Genomic DNA, 15,535 nt, shown 5'->3' on the forward strand with positions numbered 1-15,535 from the left:
CCTATCTAGTCAAAGCAGCAGCATGGATAAGGCACCAAGGAATCAGAACCTGGGGCACCGGCTCGATTGCCGCAAAGGGACTGCAGATCAGGCATAAGCCCCCCAGCTGCAGGGGGGCAGGCAGATGGGGCAGACATGCACACCAATCATCCTAGACCACTGCAAAGCCCCCTAGGGACCATTGCAACAAAAAGGGAAACTGTAAGGGGTGCTCTACCCTATGCCAGGGCATGCGCCAGCCCCTGAATAGCCCCCCCCACCCCCGTGTGTATGCTGGGATCTAGATTTAACCCCCAAGGCAACAAGATGCAGCTTGAGTGTACCAGTTCTGGGCAGGAGAGAATTAACAGCAATGCCTCTAGTGCTGTAGTTTTCCCCTCTCCTTGGCAAGGTACCATTCAGAAGCCGGATTCTGGCCCTGAAGTCTCTTTGGCAGGTTCCCTCCCCCTCCCCCCTCATCCCATTCCCCCCCCAGCTACTTCCTGAAGAACTTCTTGTTGAGGAGAAAAATGAGCAGGTTGACGTTGACTTTGGCCTTGTCGAACAGCTTCATGACGGCCACACCTTCGTACTGCAGCTGCAGCAGGTCCTGGGAGGGAGAAAGCGCCACTGGGGACAGGTCTTTGGTAGCACCCGAGCCAACGCCCCTGGTAGTCAAGGGAGAATCTTTCCCTCGACTTCCAGCTCTGGAGCCTGCCCTCAGCTCCTTCCGAGCGAGAGCTGCTGCTGGTGCATCATGCTGGGATTCTATTGCCAGAGGCATCCCAAATTCCCTGAGCACCGGACGAACGTTCAGTCTCCCAACACCCCCGCCAGTGGTAGGGATTATCCCCCGTTTTACCGATGGGGAAACTGAGGCAGGGGGGAAGCAACATACACAGCAAGTCAGTGACAAAGCTGGGAATATGGAATCCAGGAGTCCTGCCCCACCCCGCTCAAACCACTAGATCACACTCCCTTCCAGAGCTGGGAATATAGAACACAGGAATCTTATCAACCAATTCCCTACTCCAAACACTCTTCCTCCACAGAGGTGTTTACTCTAGTATAAATTAAGGATTCTAGGTAGATATCTTATCAGCCTCACCATCCAGAACACCCCTGGCTGTGCTCCCACTAGGGAGGTTAAAGCTAACTGATTGCTGGGTTTACATTCCTGGGGATACTGAGGCCCAGTGGAGAAGGTACTTCCCTTAGATTATGGAGCAAGCTGGCTGTGCTGTCAAGAAAAGAACCTAGGGAGATTTCAGGTCTCCTGCTCCAAGCACCAGACTGCTCTCCCCTATCAGGAGCCAAACCCTAGCTTCTGTTCCTGGCTCGGGAAGGGAATGCGGTCTAGTGGGTAGAGCACGTGGCCTAAGCCAGGACTCCTGGGTTCTATCTAGTCCCCTGCTCCAACCAACCATTACATAGACTCCTAAGGGTTAATGTCATGCATGCCTCTTGGATGCCAAGAGTTAAATGTAGCTGTGTCACCTCATTGGTGCACTGACTCCACCTCCCTTCGTCCGGGCTGCTGTAGGCTCCACACTGAAGCATCCCCACCCGCGAAGGAGCCAGGGCTGCTTCCCTACCTGATAGTGAAGCTGGAACTTCTCCATGTCGATCCCCATAAATCTGGCCTTCACCTGGAACTTGCCGGCTTCCCCGCACGGAACGATGTCGAAAATCACATTCCGGAACCTGGAAGGGGAGAGCGTCAAACGAGGGCAACGGAAAGGCCGAGATCAGCCGCGTCAGGATGCCTGGGTTCTAGTCCTGTCCTGGAAGGGCAGTGTTGCCTAATGGTTACAGCGGGGGGGGAGGGGTTGGGAATCAGGACGCCTGGGTTCTAGTCCCACCCTCTGCCGCTGCTGAGCTCTGTAGCCTTCACTCTGTCTGCTTCCTGTTGTACAGTAGGCGATTTTCTGCTTCACAAGGAGTATATTCCAACCACCAGACTCGGAGGAAGAAAGCACCTGAGATTCTCCCAATTGCTCAATTTTTGGCCAGCTCGAATAATCTTCCCTCTTACACTGCCCTGCCCGAGGCCCCTCTAGGGTTCAAAAGGAGTTTCACAACCTGTACGGCCTCTAGGCTGAGACAGTCAGCGAAGGGGAAGTGAGGGGAGCCAGGCTGAGATGACCTGGTCTTATCACACAGGCAGCTAACTGAGTGGCTGTTGGACTGGGGCAGCTTTCAGACCGGAGCAGCACCGTGGCGGTGAGGCTACTTACTGGCCGACAGGCAGGTCTTCTATCTCAAGCAATACGCCCTTCTCAAAGAGCCGTGCCGCCGTGTAATGCAGCGACTGCTGCTTCTTGCTCTTCCCATTGAGCCTTAAAAGAAAAGGAATGCGGGGGGTCGGGGGGGGCTGAAATGAAGCCACGCAGCTGCCTGCCTGGTACGCGATAAATGCAGCGAGTCGCTCTACACGGACTCGTTCGAGTCACAGATCTGGGCCTATGAGTCTGATCTCTCGTGAGGCCAGAGGGGTTTCCAGATTAAAGGGATGCAGGGGAGAAGGCTCTTGAGCCAAGAGAGGAAGTAAGTGCTGCATGAACAGAGGAGGCCGACTAGCAAGAAGGCTCATGTGGTTAACTAAAGAGGGATGTAATGCTGCATACAGAGTGGAGAAGAATTCCTTCCTGACCCCTGGGTGCTGATCAGCTCATGCCCTGAAGCATGACATTCAGTTACCCTCTGCGCAGGATCGTAAGCAATGGCGGTTACAGCTTTGAGCTCTTTTCCGGCCCATACATAGCCCAACGTACTTGCTGCTGGCAGCCAGGTTGTCCAGACATGTCCGGATGTACTGATTGTAATAGTCGATTTGCTCCTCATAAAACGAGGTCTTGGAGTGGAGGCCGTGGAGGGTCTGCCGCAGTTTCACTAGCTCCCCCTTGCGGTGCTGCCGGTAACGCCTCTGATTGCGAATATCCTGGAGCATGGGCAGGGATGAAGAAAAAAAAAAAAAAAAACAGCTGGAAAACCCCTTGCCTGGACCCAGTTTACTGAAGTGAGAACCACAGCGGACTGCAAGCTGAAACGCCAGTTGGATTCTGGAAACAAGACAAGGACCACAGGGCTTAAAGCATCGAATTCTCTTTCGAGCACTTAGAGGAATGTTCGAGTGGCCGGGCTCTGGCCCGGTGAACAATTCCCTTCGGCCCCCGAACGCATCTGCCCCCTCCAGCAGTAGCTGCCCCCGGTAGCTCTGTTGTGCAGATCAGTATCTAACGTGAACTCCATTACGGTCACATCCAAGCACTGCACAATCATTAGTGTCTTTATGCTCATCCAAGGTCACGCAGGGGAGTCTATGCCAAAGTAAGGACTTGAGCCACGCTGTCTGCTGGAGCCCTCTGCTGTCTGGCCACCCAAGTGCTTAATTTGGCCCCCCTCTGAACTGAACCCTTCAAACATCAATGGGCTCTATGCATCCAGCACCTTTGGCTTATCCTGTTATTGTCCCAGCTGAGCCTGTTCCTAACCCCTGGCCTTCTCCTAGGTTCTCTAAGCCGGGGTAGGCTGCAAGGGGTGCTACCTTGGCCATCTCGTTGATGATCTCCTGGTACTGATTGGCCGAGTCCACCACCCCCAGGCTCTCCAAGCGCCGCAGGTTCCGGATGACCTTCCGCTTCTTCTCTTCCATGGAGAGCTGGCTGTTGCTAGCCAGGGAGCGGTTGCGTTTCAACCTGTCTGGGGTCTGGGCCTCACACAGGGCCCGCCGGCGCATCTGGTGGTGATGGAAGGCTTCCTAGAGAGAGAGATGGAACATTTCTTCCATCAGCATGGCACCTGTGGCAGCATCCCCGGAAGCAGGTTTCAAGACTTGGAGGCCATGGGGAGAGCATAGGGAGTCAGCTCCCTGCAACCACACACGAGCCTCAGGCCAGACAGAAATAGGTCTCCTCCCTGAGCAGTGAACTCTGGCTTCTCAGATTGGGTGGGGCACAGGTGGGCTGAAGGAATCAACCATGCTCCCACGCCAGGGTGCGCTTGTAACAGGCTGGCCTGCCCCTTTCAAAGGCCAAGAGGCCACTGGCAGCCCCTGTGCCATAATTAGCTGCCTTCCAGCCTAAGGCAGGACTAACTGAGCTCAGGTGACAGCCTGATAAACAGCTGGGCCTCAGGAGAGGGCAGAGAACAAGTTGGGCTCCCGGGGAAGGCCCTGAAATAGGGTGTGAAAGAAGCAGGGGACTCGGCTCTATCCCAGAGCAGATAGGGAGCCCAGAAGGGACTGGAACACAGCCCAGAGGGTGGGCTGAAGAAGAACCTTTTGTTTGGACTTGTTACCCTGGAAGGGGTTAAGTTTTAGTTGGTGACTTGGCTGGAGGGCTAAGCCAGGGCATCCACTCCAGCTTGTGTGGGGAAGGCCGAAGGGGCCCACCTTGGAGGAGTAAATTTAGGCCAGGAGTGCCTGCAGCACCAGCATACACGACTAGCAGGAGGCGCTACGGGGCAGCCACACCTGTGGTATATGCTCCAGTTAAGCACCTCTCCTTTGCAATGATGTGTGCTTGCAGTGTACATGTCAGCCAGTAGATGGTCACTGTGTGCTGTAGCAAGCACCAGGCAGGGTGTTAGCCCCTGGTAAACAAAGGAAGCAAAGCTGGGATTCAAGCTGGGTGGAAAGCCTGTTTGTTATTTGTAGCAGTTGTCTTTAAACAAACACCTCCTGCTTAAGACAGGCTGCGATTCACCCAGCCTCCAATATCCCCCACTGCTGGCCAACCCCTCTCTGCTATTCTCCACCCTACCTGATCCTCTGATGCAGCTGTCTGTAAGATCTCCAAGAGGGAATCCCCCAGCTGGGCCTGGATCACGTCCACTAGCATCTGTTTGGTGCTAAAACAAAAGAAAAGCAGCACAAGTTACCCGTTTTGGTGGCTGCGGAGGAGAAGGATGGGTTGAGCTAGTTAGCTGCAAGTCGATGAGCCAAACAGTGGAAGATTTCCTTGCAGATGCCACTGTCAGGGCATTTAAACATATCAGAGCAAAGCAAGGAGCCCAGACCAGCCAAGATGGCCATTTACTGGCTTGGCTTCTGGAGTGTCAGAAAAGCTTCACTGAATCCTTGGGCCACAGGGTCCCTTTCAAAGGAGGACGTGCCACAGACTCGCTGGATGCTGGATTGCCACGTTCAGAGGGACGCACTCACCTCAGCAGCAAGCTCCTTGTATCTGCCTCCTCGCTACTGGCCTCCACCACATCGAACTTGTTGGCGAGGGTGAGCGAGACCTCCAGCTTGCCAAGCTGGGCCAGCGCTCGCTCGGGGCTGCCGTCACCTGGGTTCGGAGGGCTCTCACCTGCAAGGCCAAAGAAAGTCAGGAGTAGATACTCAGTCATTCATCAGGGGAGAGGGGTGATCAGAGCCAGAGGGGGGAGATCTGGGTTCCACATGGCACCCTGCCACCGGTGCGGACTGCTGTGTGTGGGGTAAATCACTCCGAGCCCCTCTGTGCTTCTGCTTGCAAGCTTGAGGCTTTGTCCCACTGAGTGGTACCTGGTGCCACCATATTCCTTGCTAATCAGTAATCCTCCCAGCTCAAAGGAGGAAAAGGAATAACCCTGACCATCATAGAAATAAGTAATGGACCCTCCCAACCCGATCAGAAGGATGGGAAACAAACGAACACGACAGCACTGCCCACCCGATGCAGTCGAAAACCCACAAAATGGGCTTTGAAAATCAGGGAGGAGATCGAACATATAAATAGGGTTCTCTTTGCATCTCCCCCCCCCCTTTCCCTCTGGATCTAAATGCACTCAGGTCACGTGGTCAAGCTTTTTCTTGCAACCATGAGGACTAGAAACTTGGTCTTCTAAAAAGACGGTGAGCTGAGGTTCTACCAGTCGCATGACTTCAGGGGTTGAGGCTTTAACAAAAACCCAAGGAGGGTTACTCGCCCAGCACAGTAAATTACTTGGCCCAGGTGAATGGAATGTAGCAAGGCTACTATCAGAGGGGATAACAGGCAATATGCGTTCACTTGAAAGAAGACATGCAGGGGAGGGTGTTCTTGAAAAACTTACAAGGGGTCTGCACGTACCTATCAGAGACTGGACAGTAGGCAGCTCATCAAGGTCTTCCAGAAGCTCATGCAAAGGGTCCTTGTGATCGGGCGAAATGGAGTCCTGATGCTCTAGTAACAGCTACATCACCAGAGGGAGAACACGAGCGAGGTGGAGAGCACAAAAAGGAATGGGATTAAAAACCATATTCCAGACAAGCAGCGCCCCACCATTATATAAACCAATGATACGGTCCAGCCTTGTCTGGAATACAGCATGCGCACTGGTCACCCCATGTCAAAAAGGATATTGCAGAAAGAGAGCGGTTCACAAAAGAGCTCGCTGAGATGCCTCAGCACCGTCCCGCCGCGGCAGGCAGGCGGCATGGCACGCAGCCACGGTCTCACTGAGCCCACGGGCAGGAGCAGAGCTGACCCGACCTGGGCGGGGAGCAAATGGGTTTGTTTTCTGACCCCACCCCAGCATTCGTCGCAGGCCCTGGCTGGGTTGCCGGGCTCTACTGTTGATCTGAGGGTCCAAGGTTTCAGCCCTTGAGCCCCCCTTCCCCTCCCGATTGCAGCAAAGGGTGTGAGGCAGACGCACAAATCCTTTCCGGACCCCTTCACCTTGTGGGTGTTAATGAGCTCCACTGCCGTGATGTAGATGACCGGCTTGGCCACAGCTACCATCTCCGAGTACTCATCCACATTAAACCTTTCTTCCGGCTCAGGGACGGAACAGGCAGCACTGATGAACTTCCTATGGGGAAATGGGGGGGTGGGGGAATAAAAGTGTCCCTTCTGTGACTGCTGAATCCAGTCCAGGATTTAGGGTGAGTAGGGAACAGGCTGCGGAACTAAAGAACCAGAGAGAACCACTGGGCCTGCCTGTGTCCAGCAGCCTCAGTAGAGAGAATGCCATTTAGATTCATCACAGCCCAGTCCTCGCTCTTCTGTATCCTCAGGGGAGTAAAGCAGGAGTGATACCGTAGGAAATTTCACTGCAATGCCTTATTGATCCAGTGACGGGAAGCAACAGCTGCTGAGCAAGCAACAGCTAATCCCAAAGCTACACTGTTTTTTGTATCTTCCTGCGGCCCAGGTCGCACTTCGAGACACGCTCCTGGGCTAGCTTGATCCCAGGCTGGCGAGTGCGGCGTTCCTGGCTGCAGGTTCTGCACCCGTCATGCTCTACGGTCCATTTGGCGGGGGGCGTACATTGCAATCGAAGGGTGCCTGCAGCAGACACACCCGAGCTCACGTGGCTCTAGCTAGCTCGAGTGAAAACAGCAGTGAAGCCCAGATAGCGTGAGTTGTACAAGTCCATCCGGGGTACACAGCAGAGTGGCTGCAGCTTTGCTGTTGTTACTCAAGCTAGCTCCGGACTGTCTTCGTGTGGTCTGATTGCAGCACCGTACGCCCTCGGCAAACACCCTTCACAGTTACAAACCCTTGCACTGCAGCGAACCCGGATTGCACCTTGAGCTCCTGCTGCTGGGCTCGAGGAGTCAGCCACCGCCGTCCCCCACCCCACCTCCCCGCAGGACTCTTTCCCTAGAACAAACCCCTGGCTATAAGGGACGAATGGTTTGGATCCCCAGGGATTCGTTATAGCGAGGGTGTACTGTATCAGCTTACTGCCTATCTGCTCCTTCCTTTGGGTTTTTGTGATGCATTAGCTAGGGGCATGTGCTTTTGGGCACCCAAACAGGCTAGAACTCACCAAAGCAACGAGGCGTGAAAGGCAGCAGCATGGCTGCGTTACCATATCCTGCATCACCCTCTGCTGCCCCTTTAAGAACACACAGCTCCCACTTCTAGGTGCTCTTCTTGCAAAGTGCCGTCTTCCCTCAGCCCCCCACTGGAGTCTGAGCACCTCACAGGATCGGGCCCCTTCAAGCAAATCCCAGAGATTTGACACTCTTTGGGGCAGGGACGGTCGTTTTGTTCTGTGTCTGTGCAACACCTGGCAATGTGGGTGCTTTTTCAGGACTGAGACCCCCAAGAGACACTATAAATAGGAAATCAACCCTGATGACCCTGGTCAATAATCGGGCCTCAGCCTGGGACTGGAGCCCGGTGCTGCTCCCCATACAGCTAGACCCTCTGCCGTTTTAATTCTGCTCTGCAAACTACCGCATTAGCCAAGTCCATCAGCTGTCCCCCGAGAACAAGGTGGAGAAGCAAACACATGCATTCTTCTAAGTGCCTAAAAGGTTTTTAATTATGGACTAATTTATTCACTGGGGCCGACAGGAGTGCCAGGAATGCTGTTTAATCATTGCACATTCGTTTTCACTCTGATCTGCTTATTGAATCCTGATGTACCAAAGGGGCACATGCTAATTACTCTCAACTGTTGCCAAATGCTAGAAATGACAGAGGGCTGGGGAGGGAGAGGGGGAGGTGGAAGAGTTGCATGGAACCCCCCCAGGCTAGTGTGGATACAGTTACCAGTATAAAGGAGCGTATACTGGATAGTCACCCAGGTTTGGGGAACTAACATAAGTTATGCTGATCTAAGCACAGCAGAACCTCAGAGTTACGACCACCAGAGTTACAAACTGGCCAGTCAACCACACACTTTATTTGGTCTTGAAAGGATACAATCAGGCAACAGCATAGACTCCAAAAAAGCAAACACCGTACAGTGCTGTGTTAAACTACTAAAAAAATAAAGGGGAAGCAGCATTTTTCCTCTGCATAGTAAAGTTGCAAAGCTATACTAAGTCAATGTTTAGTTGTAAACTTTTGAAAGAGCACCCATCACGTTTTGTTCCGAGTTACAAACATTCCCGAGGTGTTCGTAACCCTGAGGTTCTACTGTACAGTCATTCTGGTATAACAGAGTCCACACTATGGTTTTACTGGTGTAGCTAGATCAGTTGCTTAAAAAAGAAAAAATCACTCCCCTAATTATGATTACTTATTTGTATTGTCAAAGTGCCTGGGAGCCTGTGCCATGGAGCAGGACCCCATGGTTCTACCGGCTGTAAAAACACATAACAAAGGGACAGTCCTGGCCAGTTTTTAAGTGTAGATCCTCTTTTCCACCCAGGTCCCTAGCTAAGAAGTGAGCTGCCCTCAAAACTCAATTAAGCTTTGCTGTTACCCCCTCCCCCCCTTTGCAGCAGCATTAGCAAAAGGAAGTCTGGCCTTGTGGTTGAGACCTTAGCCTGGAATTTAAGAGACCTAGATTCTGGTCCCAGCGCTGCCACGGACTCCCTGCAGGAGACTCGGCAAGTCACCTTGTCTCTCTGGACCTCAGTTTCCCCATTTGCAAAAGAGGGATGAACAACACCTCATGTCAGCCTTGTTTGTTTCAATTAAGCTCTTTAGGAGATAGGAGCAGTCTCACTACATGTACGTACAGTGCCTAGCGCAATGGGACCATGGCTACAACCGCCATCGCATGGCACCAACCTGAACTTAGAGTGGGTTTCTTCCAGGTACTGGTTCACCACCCGCAGGTGGCTGTTTTCCCCCTCGAACATCTTATTGGCCGCCGCGTGCTGCAGGATCTTGGCAATGGAGCCCAGGTTGCGCCGGTGCTCAGGGTGCAGGGCCACGCCAGCAGAGATATCCACGATATCGAAGCCGTCCGGTGCCACCACGGCCGGGTTCATGAACCGGTAATAAAGCAGGTTCCCGACAATCTAGGGGGCAGCAAGCAGAGAAAGGGAAATATTACTACTGATGATGCCTAGCTCTTACGTGGCTCTAGCTTTGTCTGGTCGCAGCCTAAATCTTTGTTCCAGGCTATAACACACTGGTAGTTTACTGTACAGTTTTACAGTACGGGGCCCGTGAAACACAGTTCAGAAGTTCTGATTGCAACCCACAGTGGGCAGCAGTGCCCATGCACTAGCCAGCTCATTACACTAGGATTATCCCTCTTAAACCGATGGGGAAATGGAAGCACAGAGCAGGCATGTGACTTGGAATAACTGGAATCCAGATCCACTAGGCCACACTGCCTCTCTGACAGGATGCCGGTGGGGAGGGCAGGAGAGCTATCCAACGCCTCTCCAGACTCGATGTTCAGAGGCAGCCAGCTGCAGCTGCCGTCACCTTGCCTAGCTCTCCGCGTTCTCTACGCACCTTGCAGATCTCCTCCTCACCGGCGTCTGGGAATTTCTCAGCCAGGGATGTCTTCAGGACTTTGGCCACGTAGCGCATCCCGTAGCTAAGAGAAATCAGAGAAGAGGCTCATTACATGGGCAGAGGTCAGCCAGCAGGCTTAGAGTCACATACGCCAAGGCCAGAGCCCGTTAACAATCATCTAGACTGGTCTCCTACACAACCTCTCCCAAGGGTTCCTGAATCCAGCCCAGGACAGCAGATCTATGGGAAAGAGATACAGTCTTGAGATGCTGGGAGAAATCCACTGCATCCATAGCCCAGTTGTTCTAATGGCCAATTACCCTCCCTATTAAAAATCTGCTCCTTATTCATTATAAGCCCATTGGTGTCTTTGTTCTGTGTTTGTGCAGCACCGAGCACCGTGGGGTCCTGGGCCGTGACTGTGGCTCCCTGGCACTGCAACAAAAACAGCGACTTGGTACAAGTGACGTCTCCACTGCCAACAAAGCCCAAGCCAGGCTTGACTTTCCCTGGGCCACCTTGCCTAAATGACAGTGTAAGCTCTTTGGGGGCGTCTTCCTGTACGTGAGGCCAGCCTGTGGTGCCATAGGCCAGCCTGCGAGCCTCTCTGAGACCTCTCAAAGCCCTCTGCTCTCTCTTAGGTAATCTCCATGGCACCACTCTCCTGCGTATGGAGGTGCAGAGTATTACCCAGATTATTATCTCCATTTTACAAATTGGAAGGGGAGGGAGGGAAACTGAGGCACGACTTGCCCAAGGTCAGGCAAGGAGGAAGCCCAGGTCTTTCAACTCCCAGTCCCACATTTTAACTGCTAGATCCCACTCCCTCTCCATTACCGGTATCTGAACTGCAGAAAGGAGAGTTGCACTCCAGGAAAGGCAAGCGAGTCAGAACAGACCCACACCCTACTTCTGGATCAGCGAGTAGGCACCTGCAGCAGGAGACGCCTCCCACAAGACTCGCTAGATGCATTTTTCCTTGAAAGCACCTTTGGCATTCATTAAGCTAGCATGAAGAGTCCTGCCTGACCCCTCTCCTCTACAGGTCTGAGCGCTCCATGGAGGAAGATTGGGACTGTCATCCCTGCTTTACACATGGGGAAACTGAGGCACAGAGCAGGGACATGACTTGCTCCAGGTCATACAGCAAGTCAGGGGCTGAGAGTAAAACCCAGATCTTTTAGCTCCCAGCCCAGTACCCTTTCAATTAGGCCACTCTGCCTCACTGACTGTAACAGACAGGCCCAGGGCTACCTACGGAATTTTGTCCACGGAAGAGGTGATGGCAGAGAGGAACTTGTCTGTCACTGCCAGGAGGTTGCGGATAGAGATGTCCAGGCGACGCTGAACCTCGGGGTGGCTCAGGGCCTGGTCGGGGCTAACATCATATGGGAGCTTGCTGTGGACAGAAGAAAGACATCCTTAAGCATCAGCACGGGGCAAGCCAACGTGGCCTCTGTGGCACGGCTAGGCGTGGGCCAGGCCTGACCTCTTTTGTCCGCTCTGAGACTCCATCTGGTTGATCCAGGCCTTGTAGATGTCCACGGGGTTGGTGCGGATGCTGAGGGTTTTGTCCTGCAGAACCTCCTGTACGGGGCCGCCCAGGATCTGGCGCAAGGCGTTCTGCCCGCGGGCATTTCGGTAAAAGCTCACCACCAGCCGGATCACGGTGGGGTTCCCCGTTAGGATGTCGCGGAGCTGGTCGACTTTGGACCTGGATGGGGGGTGAGAAAGGACAAAAAACTGATCTGGGCTCGAAGGTGCAGCCAGCACAAATAAATAGCCACTGAAGACAAGCAGCGCCGTTATTGTGCCGTAGGGATCTGCCGAGCTGTGGAATCAGCCTGCCTCCTGGTACCACTGCCTACCTCCTGCGTGTATAGATTAGTCCAAGGGGATGCTGGTGGCATGGCATCTCCTCCAGAAGGCGTCCATGCCCCCCAGAGACGTCAGTGCTCAGACTCTAAAGGCCTGGCTGCACTAAACCCAGAGGTGGGACTGCAGCCGGCGTAGACGCATCTGAGCTAACTTGGGCACCAAGAGCAGCGAAGCCATGGCCACACGGGCTCCCTGCCTGAGCGTGCACCCGAGATCTCAGCCGTGGCTGCACAAGCCGGTCTTCGCTGCTGTCTATGCCCAAGCGATTAGATTAAAGCCAGCTCGGGTCTGTCTGCACATGCTGCAATCCCACGCCTGTTTGCAGGCGAGCCATCCCCTAAGGGGGATAAGCACCATAACCTGGTCAATAGGCGTTTGGACAGGAGCTAGCCCTACGTCCTTGCCCAGACGGCTGTGGAGCGTAAGCATCCACGTGTCTCAGAGGGTTCTAGGAATACAAGAGGCATCCAGATGAGACGGTTTCATCTGAATGCAGGGAAGAGACAGACGGACAGCTCCTTGAGACAGACAGGCGTTCAAGCCCTGGCATCAGGGCAGCCCTGGTTGGCCAAGGGAGGCCAAGATGGTATGTGCCCATCGCACTTACCTGATCTCCTCCTGCAGGGCGGTTTTGAAGAGCTGAAGGAGCAGGTAGGCCTCTCGGGGATTGGACGCGTAGTTGTAAAGCGTGAAGACCACCGATTCCATGAACTTGGTTGATTTGTTCTGGGGCATCTGGAAAATCAGCTTAGCCAGGTACACAGGGTGGGTCTGCGGACAAAGGAGAGGTGTTAAAGAGGAGAGCTATCCTGGGGTCTGAGGGCTGGAACAGTCAGCGTGGTCTGGTGACTACAGCCCTGGACTGGGAGACCTTGGCTCTTTGCAGCTCTGCCATTGACCTACTGGGTGACCTTGGGCAAGTCACTTCCCTCTCTGTGCCCTCCCATCCTTTGTCTTGCTTGATTAGACAAAGCTCTTTGGAACAGGGATGGTCTCTTGCTGTGTTCACATGCAGGCCTAGAACAATGGGGCGCTGATCTGTTATGGCCTCTCGGTGCTACTGTAATACTAGATAACAAATTAGCACTCATCGCAGGAAAACTAATGAGCAGATCCCAGCGTCACAGCCCCCTGGGATGCAAGCACGCATCCCTGCGCCTGGCTGGGACAGGTGACAAAGCATCCTGCGACGGCAACTCAGACGTGGCGCTTCCTTTTAAGGAGGGAGCTAGCCCAGACCGAGAAGGGAGCCCCAAGGTCAGAGGAAGGAGTCCTCACAGAGCATAAGGCCAGAAGAGACTCTTGGATCAAGAGCCCCAGGTGCCAGCAGTGCCCAGGTCCCTGCAATGGCAGGGAATTGATTCAGCGAGAGATGCTCAGGTGATCCCCGCCAGCAAACCACACCCCATTTCTGCATCAGCGAGAAGACACTTGCACTAGCCACTGCCTTAGCTGGATGTGGCTTTAGGAAAGGCCAAGGCAGCAGAATCCAGGCTGAGCAAGGTTTCCATCTGATCAGACATTGACCTGTTGGTAACCCCCTGCCTGAAGATGGGGTTGTGTGCGGACTCCCTGAGCCCACATGCAGTCCCTTCATGGAGCTGAGCTGAGGAAACCAAGGCAGCAGACACGTGACCAGATGGGTGGGTTGTGGGGGATGCAGACTGTTCCCGTCCCCCCACTCCCCAGCAACAAATGGCCTCCCAAAACCAGCAGCCAGCTCACCTGCAGCAGGTAGAAGAGGTGCTGATAGGCCTCCAGCTTCTGGCGCTTCTCCTTGCTGAGCGACTTGAGGCCCTTCTGTTTGTCGATGGCCATCAGGTTCGACAGCTGCTCTTTGTTCTTCTTCGTTAGCTTCTTGCAGTGGGAAACCACCTCCTGTCATGGGGCAGGCGAGCAGACACTGGTGAGGTTAGCAGGAGTGCCTAGGTGATTTAGGAGCATCCACCCCATTGACCTAGTTGAAGCCGAGTGACTTGGGAGCACAAGTCTCATTGGACTTGCAATGGGAATTGTGCTCCTAAATCTTCTGGGAAAATTCCACTCCTTTGGGCCTTGGGATTCACGCAGCTTTGCCATTTACACACCATGGGGAAAGTCATCCCCCATCAAACCACACCCACCAACTCCTGGCTCGCTCTGCGTGCTGTTGGCAGGCTCCCCATTCCCCAACAGGCCTCATGGAAATCAGCAAGGTGCTGCTGACCGCAGGCAGTGTGATTTAGTGCATAGCGCCGGACTGGGAGTCAGGACACCTGGGTCTATTCCCAGCTCTGCCACTGGCCTGCTGGCGACCTTGGGTGAGTCACTCTCCTGCCCTGTGCCTCAGTTTCCACACTGGTAAAAATAGGGATGTGATATTGACCCGCTTTGAAGCGCATGGATGAAAAGCGCCACAAAATAAAAATAAATACGCAGCTCTTATACATTGACCCAGCTCATCAGGGGCTGGATCCGAAGCCCCCTGAAATCAGGGGAAAGATTCCCGCTAACTTCAGTGGGTTCTGAATTAAGCCCTTTGACAGATATGGCAATAACCTGGACAAATGTCACCGCATTAAGTTACGTCTTATTGAATTCAGGTTCGGTATCGTTGTAGGGCAGGGATTGTCTACAATTCCACGGGGGAGGGGAAACCCCAGCCCTCCAGGTTTTCCAGGGACGGGGGTGGGTGGCATGATTAGGCAAAGTCCCTGAGGTTGTAACAGCTCCCAGGACGTGCCCCCGGCTGGAGAGGCTGGCATATACTGGTTCACACTGGGTTCTCTAGAGACCTAACAAAGAAAACCCCTGAGTTTGAACAGGCTCAGGGCCTGCTTTCAGATCCAGCAAACGGATGGGACCTTCTGTCCAAGGGGGGCCCAGTCCTTCCTGGGAAGGGTTGGAAGGACTTCACTTATTTATGGGGTGGGGGTGGGGCTTGTTCTTAGCTACCAGCTGCTATGAACTTGTGACCATAGGAAACCCCCTGAGTGGGGTTTGAAGGACTGACCACCAACTGGAACGCTTACTGGACCTTGGGTGATCTCTGGTCAGCTTATTAGCACACATATAGGTTTTACTGTTTTTAATCTGTGTTTTCTCAATCTTGCTTTCACCTGAAGAAGAAATCTGCTTGTTTAGAAAGGGCTGGGTGACCACTTACACCTCTGGGCAATTAGGCTGTTTATAGCCTGGGGGAAAAAGCAAAGGAGGACTGCTTAAACAGTCTGACTTGCTAGGGAATTCGCAGTATAGTCAGAGAGCTGGGGAGTCTAGATACCCTGGTCAGGAGAGAGATGTTGATCTCTCCCCGAGAGGGGACAACTGGGGAGCCAGGTGCCCTTGGTAGGATACAGAGGGGGAATAGAAGTGCAGTCGCCCTGAACAGAAACAAGCCCGAAGGGCCAAACTCAGTTCTGGCATAAGCAGGCATAGCTCCATGCCTACACAAGGACTGGATTTGGAAGAAAGTTTTCCAGAGGCACAAACAGGCACATAAAAGGAGCCTAGAGGGTTTAGGAACACTAGTTTTAGTCTAGTCCAGGGCAGTGACTCCAGAATCGCACTGGTGTAAC

At 53.6% G+C, this 15,535-nt stretch overlaps 1 protein-coding gene across 1 annotated transcript in view; it reads right to left on the reverse strand.

Annotated features, from left to right (window-relative positions):
* Positions 1-467: 467 nt before the first annotated feature.
* Positions 468-15,535, reverse strand: part of IQGAP3 (IQ motif containing GTPase activating protein 3) — a 37,901-nt gene continuing 22,833 nt past the window's right edge. Inside the window, exons 24-38 of the mRNA XM_084613091.1 lie at positions 13,704-13,856; positions 12,586-12,749; positions 11,590-11,814; positions 11,359-11,499; positions 10,098-10,182; positions 9,420-9,652; positions 6,624-6,756; positions 6,036-6,138; positions 5,144-5,291; positions 4,743-4,830; positions 3,527-3,739; positions 2,754-2,920; positions 2,217-2,318; positions 1,575-1,683; positions 468-589 (exon numbers count right to left, since the gene is read on the reverse strand). Of these exons, the coding sequence (XP_084469217.1) occupies positions 476-589; positions 1,575-1,683; positions 2,217-2,318; positions 2,754-2,920; positions 3,527-3,739; positions 4,743-4,830; positions 5,144-5,291; positions 6,036-6,138; positions 6,624-6,756; positions 9,420-9,652; positions 10,098-10,182; positions 11,359-11,499; positions 11,590-11,814; positions 12,586-12,749; positions 13,704-13,856 (2,178 nt within the window). The 3' untranslated portion in view covers positions 468-475. The remainder of the gene's footprint in view (positions 590-1,574; positions 1,684-2,216; positions 2,319-2,753; positions 2,921-3,526; positions 3,740-4,742; positions 4,831-5,143; positions 5,292-6,035; positions 6,139-6,623; positions 6,757-9,419; positions 9,653-10,097; positions 10,183-11,358; positions 11,500-11,589; positions 11,815-12,585; positions 12,750-13,703; positions 13,857-15,535) is intronic.

The sequence above is a fragment of the Lepidochelys olivacea genome, assembly GCF_965140295.1.
Source record: "Lepidochelys olivacea isolate rLepOli2 genome assembly, chromosome: 24".
Lineage (NCBI taxonomy): Eukaryota > Metazoa > Chordata > Testudines > Cheloniidae > Lepidochelys > Lepidochelys olivacea.